This window comes from Macrobrachium nipponense, chromosome 22 (genome assembly GCF_015104395.2).
Source record: "Macrobrachium nipponense isolate FS-2020 chromosome 22, ASM1510439v2, whole genome shotgun sequence".
Classification (NCBI taxonomy): domain Eukaryota; kingdom Metazoa; phylum Arthropoda; class Malacostraca; order Decapoda; family Palaemonidae; genus Macrobrachium; species Macrobrachium nipponense.
In genome coordinates this window covers 23,218,786-23,228,213 of record NC_087213.1, presented here as the reverse complement: position 1 = coordinate 23,228,213, position 9,428 = coordinate 23,218,786, and the positions used below count along the sequence as shown (strand labels likewise).

General features: G+C 36.5%; 2 protein-coding genes across 2 annotated transcripts in view; both read right to left on the bottom strand.

The window, feature by feature from the left end:
- LOC135198545 (uncharacterized) overlaps positions 1-2,572 on the bottom strand; it is a 189,372-nt gene extending 186,800 nt beyond the window's left edge. Inside the window, 1 exon segment of the mRNA XM_064226227.1 lies at positions 2,263-2,572. The gene's annotated coding sequence lies outside the window, so the exon portion shown is untranslated.
- A 5,537-nt stretch (positions 2,573-8,109) lies between these two features.
- On the bottom strand, positions 8,110-8,922 carry LOC135198218 (uncharacterized). Its single transcript, XM_064225791.1, has one exon. It carries the CDS (start codon positions 8,920-8,922, stop codon positions 8,110-8,112), a length of 813 nt encoding a protein of 270 aa, XP_064081861.1.
- Positions 8,923-9,428: the final 506 nt, after the last annotated feature.

The following is a 9,428-nucleotide window of genomic DNA, read 5'->3' as shown; positions in this document are numbered from 1 at the left end:
TTTTTTCATAGACAACAGGTGAGGAAGAATTTGCCAATTGTCATTGATCAATCTCAGGAGCAACTGCATCTTGAAGAATGCCCTCATCATGCCCAACGTATATGATACTTGAAAAGCACATCATTCATATCTACTGAGAGCATGAAATCAATGTGTCTAATAGAAACCAACAAAGAATATGGGGTTGGCATGATACACAAACATTTATGAGAGAACTCATTTGAGATATTGAACAGCCTCCTACCTCCAGTTACTGTTACTACCAAAAAGCTACAAATTCCTGTGCATCTTCTAGCAATGTCTTCACATCCAATGTCACAGCAGTCTGGATGATCCTTCAGACTAAGATAACTGGATCAGCCTGTGAGCAAGGGAAGGGCATTAGTCCTTGAAGAGTAGTCTATAAACATCTTATCAAAGGCAACATACTACCCAAACAATGGACCCAATGTGTGACAGGCATCCTCCAACTCGTCAAGTAATAGGAGCAGTGTGGTTTGTATGGGCAAATTTGTTGAAAATATTTTTTAGTCTATGCACAATATCACTGGGATTCCAGTTCTGTCTTAGCTCTGTTACTCTTTTTTTTTTAATTTCAGACTGACTTTGATGTCTTGAATAAGTCCCAACTTAATTTTTGTCTCTTGCATTGTATCATCTACATAAAGTAGCTCTCACTTCACTGAATGTCTGCGTGTGTTCTCCCTGTGGGGATATCAAGTGTGACAATCTCTCCTGCCTGAACATCTGTTACCGTGACTTACTTAAGGCTTTTTCCAATCAGGCAAGTCCAGTTTCTCACCTGTATAAAACAAAACTACCTTTAAGGACTGGCTGAATTTCTTGTACATACATAATTCAAACTGGTAATGAAAAAAGTTCTAGACTGTGTAGACTAAATTTTTATATTATAATTTTTTCAAAATTATTAGAATTAATGTAAAAATGGCTGAGAGCATCCAATTACTACTAGTATGCATGTTATTTTTTGTGGTATATTAAACATTTCAAAGTTCCATAGCAGATGTTAAATATATTCTTAAAAAATATGAGTTCATAACTTTCCAAGTAAATTATACAAAAGTATATCATTATCATAATTACATACACTCAAAGCCATACCTTCCAGAGGAAGAGAGAATGTTCAGTATAAGAACCTGATGTACTAGTAGCTTAGATCATTAATTCCCAACCTAAACCCTACTACAGCAGCAAAATAAGCCTGGGTAAAGTTTGAAAGGTTCAGGAGTTTCCAAGGATGATCATTACTGGGAACCTGACCTGGAGTTGGGAAAGGCTGATGGCTTCAATATCCTTTCAGCACCCCAAAGAAACTTTGAAGGAATCTGTCCAAAGGATAAAGGATTCCTGAGCATCGATTCGCAGTTTCTTCACGGCCACCTTCACCTTACCCTTTGGGAAGAACGGGGAAGCACAAGGAACTATATTTAAAGAGCACATAAGCCCAAAGATTTGTGGAATGGTAGGAGGTAACGTCCCTCACCCGCTATCCTAACCCCCCATATATTTCCAACGATGAGTTTCCAAGGTTATTTCCTCAACAGGCTAGGTAAGTAACAACTGTGAAAAACAGCAATAGTATACCTATTAGGGTTTCAACTATTTTTACCCTAGAATGGCACGAAGTCCACCAAAATACATTTGCCCAAAACACAGTGACCATCTTTTCCATTTTGGTTCCATGTGACGAGAGCACATTCTGCCCTACATTAGGTTACTTCTACCCAGGCTGGGGCTGTCCCGAAGTTAGCTTAGCTGCAAACACACTCCATAGGTTGCTCACACCTTGTGAGCTAGCCTACATATCCCTAAATAAAACGACTTTATATAGCCTACGTGAACAGGAACAGTTCAGGGAAGTCTTAAAAGTAAAAAAGTAAACAGACCCACTGACATGGGCTGCAGAGGGTACGACTTACGAAGCCTAGTCTGGCACCACTAGGTACTACTCAACTACGACAGAGATTCTTTCCCCTTAGTACTTATACAGCAAGCAAATGTTTAATTTAAAACGAAAATAACCCAGCCACAGCCAGCTGATCCTCACAAAATGGGAGAATGCCTCCTTTTTTCCCCCCGTCACCCGGGACCACTCGAAGTAGGTGTCAGTCCCCCAAAAATCCCAACCTCCTTCATCTGGACGTGCCCCGACCGAGCAAAATTGGGCATGAGAGCCCCCCGATGTCACAGACGCCATCGAAATGAATCTCGCGAAACAACATCCATGAAAACGTGAAATACCTCGGGGGTTCAGTCCGATCTCCAATGGCTGTCCTCTTCCATCGACACACGAAATTTCACGTCGTCCCTTCGGTATCTTCTACCGCCTCGGTTCCAAACGGGGGTCCCGCGACACTCAGCCTCCTCAGACGGAGTCACTGCTTCGTTGGGCTATTTCTACTCAACATTTACCTTCGAATCACGTTAAATTAATTAAATTACATCATCGCTCCAAGGGAAAACTTCCTCGGATACAGCAGACGGACTACACTGTTGTCTCTCCCCCAACTCTATAACACACAACCATGATGGCTGGTCGGAGACGGGGGTCACGTGACTAAACCATTCAGGATGAACCGCCCGTTTCGAATTGCACTCACAAGAAGATCCTGGAGCACTGGACGCGCGCTGGCATAAGGCCTGGTTTATTAACAATAACGAGATATTATCCTCATCATAAGGGTGGATTTGTGCTCTTTACCCTCATTTGTATTTATAAGTACACGTTCGTGGCGGTGTTAATCGAGTTCCACTGCATATAGTCGATAGAATTTATCGAATCCTCAACATAACAACGCTCAATAACAAGCAAGAAAGCTGTTTCTGTTTGAAAGAGCTCAGAACCGTAGGGTTATACAGAAATTTTGCAACTAACCTGATAAAATATTAATATCAAAAGACTTCTGGTTTATCAACAATCTTCAGACTTCTATTACAAATTTCTCAGATTCAGGCTAGTGCCTGCCAAACTTGTGTCATAGATTTTATACATTTCACAAATTTATAAGCATATTTATTCATTACATGGTTATCCACACATCTGCCACATTCACACTTAATAATGATTATCATTTGGATAAAGATAAACAAACAATTGAACATGTCAAGTACTCTATTTGGTTTGCACAGAATGCTCGAGGTGCAAAAAGGAAATGACCAACATTTAAGCAGCTAAAACTAAATGAAAATAAAACCGACTTCATGTTCGTAAGGTAGAAATTAGTTGAAGTAACTTCGATGAAGAGTAACACAAGGAGGTGCATTGAGTACAATTTTGTTTTGTATTTATGTGACTGGATTAAACCTACTGCTGAAATTTAAAAAAATGTAATAGTCACTGTACATCAAGTTAGATATTGCTTTTGTCGAAACAATATTTTGATCGGAGTTCTATATAAAAAAAAAATCTTAGGAAGCTGTATAGCATAGTAAACGGAGCGGCAAGACTATATTAATAAAGGGTGTTGCACATCGTGACAGGATTACGCTTGTATTGTTTGAGTTGCATTGACTCTCTTTCAAGGCTGAAGACAATGAAAGATACCAAGATTGAGTGTCCAGATGATTTGAATGACTTGTTGTGTATAATACAAAAAGAATAGCTACAGATGGTATCAAGTTATTCAGGCCAAGATGCAATAATTCAAATGTAGGTTTTAGAATTCAAATCTGTAGCTCCAAGACTTTACAATTAGGTTTTTCTGAGTGCTACGAAAGTGTGGATTTGATCACTAATATGGAATACGACATATAAAAGTTTTTAAAAATGTCTTAGAATGTTTGAATTGTTATGTCTTACAAAGTGCCTTCCGTGGAGTGGGACCCATAGAAGAAAGAATAGACAGTCACAGCTAGCAAGTGTGCAAAGGACTCCTAATCTTCGGAGAATATATATATATAATATTAATTATCATATATATATATATATAGATATATAATATAAATATATGAAGCATCTGCGCTCTGGGATATCAGGAATGATGGATATTAGTAAGGAACTCCAAAAGAAGTGATAACAAAACTTAATTAATAGACCGAGAGTGTAAATAATTCTCAACAAATAAAATTTTTGGTAAAGACACTGATGATATATAGTACCAACCATTCTGTCATCCGCTCATCTGAGACTAGCACGTATTATTCTCCCGGGGTTGTGGGAAGGAAATATTTAATATTCCCTGTGGCGACACTTCTCACCTCTCGAGATCCTGCTATTTTATTTTTCTTAACATTCATTCCTTATATCTTTATTCTAAGATCAAAATACTTTTGATATAGTTTCATTGCCATGCCATGATTCATGTACACATAGCAATGTCCATATTTTCTTTCTTAATATCTTTTTTTTTTCACCAAATTTGACTCGAAGCACTTCTTAACATGGAACATGGAGAGAAATATATAATGGTAACAGGATTTTGCAGGTGGTGACAATTTTGATGTGAGCTATGGAGAGATTTTTACAATAATCAAACGTTAATAGGTACTTTAACTTTATACAAAAGTAACGTGTATTATAAAGGCAAAATGAACAGACACATTTTCTTGCGTGGTATTTAATCTTTCTGACAACCTTCGTACTGAGTATACCCTTTCAGAGAGAGAGAGAGAGAGAGAGAGAGAGAGAGAGAGAGAGAGAGAGAGAGAGAGAGAGACTTCAGATAGAAAACGCGGGTCAAGGGTTACGGTAACTCGAAAGCAGGGGTGACTTTACTGAGGTTTGATGTGGATACAAATTCAAAGCAAATTCCTTTTTAAATTTTGTCAAAAGTTATTTTCTTGGTATTTGACCACAATGCCTTACTACTGTACAGAGCTTATTCATTATGCTCTTACATAGAAAATTGGGAACATAGCTTTCATTATTTTGTATGTATTATAAAGTACCTACTTCCGTTGTCATTTATGTTCTTTGAAAATTAATATTGCTATACTATAGAACTGGACTCTTAGTAACAATTAGTTTGTACCTGAGTACAGCATTTTAGAGGGTGCTTTGTCACGTTACTAGTGAGAAAAGTTAGGCAAGAATGAAGTTGAGCTCAAGTTCATTAGATAAGATTACGCTCTTGATTATATATGGAGTCAGGACTCCAAAATTAAGGTTTAGATATTCAGACTCTTCACACGGGTATCTACGCCTACATTACAGAAAATTTTCATGCTCGGGAAAGGATCATCAGCCATTTTTTTTTTTTTTATCTTCATCTTCAGTGTCTACTATTTCTACCCCCATTGCTATAGGGCAGGGGTTTTTAACCATGGGATGTCCCTACCCCTTGGGCCCATGAGAACAATATGCTAGATTTTTTTAATTTTAATGTGCCATTGTATACATGGGTAGCTACATTTTGTAAATAAGGAACTATATGAAGCTATAAATGCTTTGATTCTCTTGTATCATCTATTCCTAGCTATTCATACCTAAAGTATTTATCAAACTAAATATATTAAGTAACATTGTCAACAAATAGGACTTCAGTGGACTTGATCAGCAAAGGGGGTGTGGAACTATACTGGGCAGTTCATTGGGGATCTGGGGTCATCAGAAGGTTAAGAAACCCTGCCGTAGATGATGAGGAAATTACACAGTGCTCTTTGAGGACATTCAATTGAATCTGAATTTTATTATAGTATTATGAAGCCATTTTGGAATTTGGTATACATTTTGAATCCAGGGGATTACAGTGCAAGGTCCATGGTAGTATGATCGATGACTTTGAGTGCAATATATATATATATATAATTATATATATATATATAGATATAATATATATATTATATATATATATATATATTTATATATATATATATATATATATATATATAGGCAGTCTCCGGGATACGATGGGGGTTCCGTTCTTGAGACGCGTTGTAACCCGAAAATCGTCATAAACCGGAACATCATAAAAAATCCTAAGAAAATCTTACTTTTAATGCTTTGGGTGCATTAAAAACTAAATAAACTGCATTCTTATTGCATTTTTCATAAAAAAAACTTTCAAATATTGATTATCTTGCATTTTTGGTGTCATATTTCTTGTGCCAGATCAGCATTGTAGGCGTTGTAACCCTGTAAATAATTTCTGATGAATATAATTGAGAAGCGCCCTAACCTCAGAACATCATAAGCCGAACCCATCGTAACCCGAGGACTGCCTGTATATATATATATATATATATATATATATATATATATATATATATACATATATACATATATATATAATATATATATATATATATGTGTGTGTGTGTGTGTGTGTGTGTGTAATATAAAGACTGATTGATACATGAGATGTATGAGACATTGTTGTATGTCGTGCCCTGACATTCCTTAGAAATTGGGGATTCATCATTTAACTTCCCTGGAGACAGAGAGTCCGAGCGACAGCTTAAGAATGCTGATGTGTCTTGTTGTGTGGCGTGATGTCAAAGTTTCCACCTAAGCAGGTCAATGTTCGTCCTGTAGGTATGGGCGTTCGAGAGAGGTGACTTTGAAACCAGTTTGTAGCAGTTATGGGGCGTGGACGAAGGGTGTGAGTTTGTCTGTACGTGTGAGCCTCTTTCGTTCATAATGGCAGGTAATTAGGCAGAAGGATGGAGATGGTTGCCTTGGAGAGAAAGAGCCAGGATGGCTCTGCGGACGTTATATATTTATTCTGTGTAGTGAACTTCTAGGCTGCAATGGGTAAGAATTACTGTCCTTTAGCCAAAGGTGTGGCTTGACTGTATTTTTAATATTTTGTAAAGATGTTCTATTTCATTTAATCTTTTGACTCTATCTTTACAATTGTGTGTGCTCATTTGTGTGTTCCTCCTGTCTTTTAACAGGCGGATCTAGTGAAGGGAACTATATTTTGGAGAAGAGATAAATGGTGTAACTATACCCTATCGGCTCCTTCAAGGCGATTTGGGCGCTGTCCCCCACGTTGCTAAATGTACTTCTCTCGAGTTTTTAAAGGCCTACCCTTCCCATTTACCCCTTTAAATCCGTGCGTCCGTCAAGGAGTGGTTAACCTCCTTGGCATTTGTTAATGTCTCCTGGGAGCAGTATACTTCTGGGTGTGCCCTATTGCCTCGACCCTCCTTCGAAAATATTTCCATTCTTCCAGGTCTCCCTTTTTCATATAGGCCTAATTAAATCTCTTTTTGGACCTTTCTTGTGATTATCACAAGCTACTGGAATTCCACACTTTTAATTTACTAGTTTTTGTGTCAATTTACTGCATATATATATATATATAATATTATATATATATATATATATATATATATATATATATATATTATATGTATCATATATATATATCGTATATATTTATATATATATATATATATATATATATATATATATGATATATAATATATATATATATCTAATATATATATATATATAAATTATATATATATTATATATTATATATAATATATATATATATATATATATTATATATATGTGAAAGAGAGAGAGAGCTATTGACATTTGAAAAGGATTGTGTATGTAGAGTAGACAGATAAGAGAACGCAGCATAAATGTACATAGGTTACGCAAATAAGATTATCGGAAGCTGTTTAATTGATTATCCATTCATAATATGGTCCTCTGTTTCTTTCCAGCAAGTATTCATATCATTTTTCTATTCTTATATCTTCTTTTCTTTACAGACCTAGTTCCAGCTTTGCCATTTACTCGGAATTTTTCATTGTTTTTTTCTTTGTTTTTGTATCAGTTTTTATCGTTAATGACCAAGATACCTATGCGTGAATGCCATACCCGAAGGAAAATATCTATTTATGTTTTATAGTCTTCATTAGGGTTTGTCAAAACAAATATATGATTATTTGGGTCATGCATGTCATATTGATAATAATACACAAGAATGCCAGGACTATATACAGATTTATTACTGCTCATGTTATTTATATAAAACTTTAACATAATTCATTTATATAAGTAAATTAATTTTGGGAGCTGAATAAACATTTACATTTAGAATGAATGAAAAGAATGAATGAATATTTACATGACAAATGAAGGAAAAGAATTGATGATTTAATTGAAATACACATTAGATATCATGCATTTTAGCCTAATTCCTCTTCATCAGATGATTCTAGATTTATAATAAAGGAATCAACAAAATTATCAATGGCTAAATCCCGTGAAGTATCTTCCTGTTGAAGAGTCTCTGCATGATTTACTGCATTTTTCCAGTTTTCTGCTGTTACTTGATTTAACGCTTCACTTACAAGTGGTTTGAGGTCAGACATTTTAAAATTATTCTTCTTTGCGACATACTGTTTGACCTGGCTCCATATTAATTCTATTGGGTTATATTGAGAATGGTATGGAGGAAGTCTTACCACTTTGTGACCATGTTCACTTGCAATATTGTCAATTTCGTACTTGCGTGGCCATCTTGATGTATGTTGCTTTACCATTGCAAGCAGATCATTCTTCAAGAGATCGTCTCCGGGGGTTTCTCCTTTCGCGATAAGCCAGTCTTTGATAACTGCCTTTCTATCGGATGCAGTAGGTGGCTTGTCAATTTGAAAAGAGTGATAGGAGGCATTGTCCATTACTATGATCGAGGATGCCGTTAAATTTGGAATTAACTGCGAAATGAACCAATCCTTGAATACTGTATGATTCATTTGTTTGTGGTAATCGCCATCGTTTTTAGCTTGGAAAGCAAGTTCGCAATTCGGAACAAACCCGTTTTTGGTTCCAGCATGAAGGATGATTAATCGACTACCTTTCCCAGCAGGGGGCTTAATCCCGGTGGCTTTCTCTGAATTGGTGTCAATCCAACATTTCCCTACTGTGTAGTTTTGGTTGATCCAAGTCTCATCCAGGTATACGAAGGAATCATAACCACTTCTCTTTAATGCCTTCATTTCTCTTAAAAACTTAGTTCTGGCCGATGCTACATCATTTCTCTCAAGCAGAAATTTTCTCCCATTAACATTACTATATCGGAAACCAATTTCACGAAGAACTTTGTGCACAGTCCCTGGAACCTTTAAAACCAATATTTTCTTTTAACACCTCTTTGATTAAATCAAGCGTTGGTACTTCCTTCCTTACATAAAAGTCCAATACAGTTCTACGCAAAACGCTCTTGCCAAAATCATCGAAATCTGTCATGGTTCTCGGTTGATGCTTCTCCCGTTCCAGGAAAACTGCTGTGCCGCATCTCTCTTCCGTATCTTTGCAAATCCTGCTGATTGTTCTCTCAGGGATCATTGTTGCTTCTGAGGCGCGTTGCAGTGTTTTTCTGACATCCACCAAGGGTCCATGGTTTGCCTTTTCTTTGGTAAAGTACTTAACGATCCTATGAACGATTTCGTGAGCCTGTGGATGAAGATTAATGCGAGAACGAGGACTTCCTTCCATGTAAGGC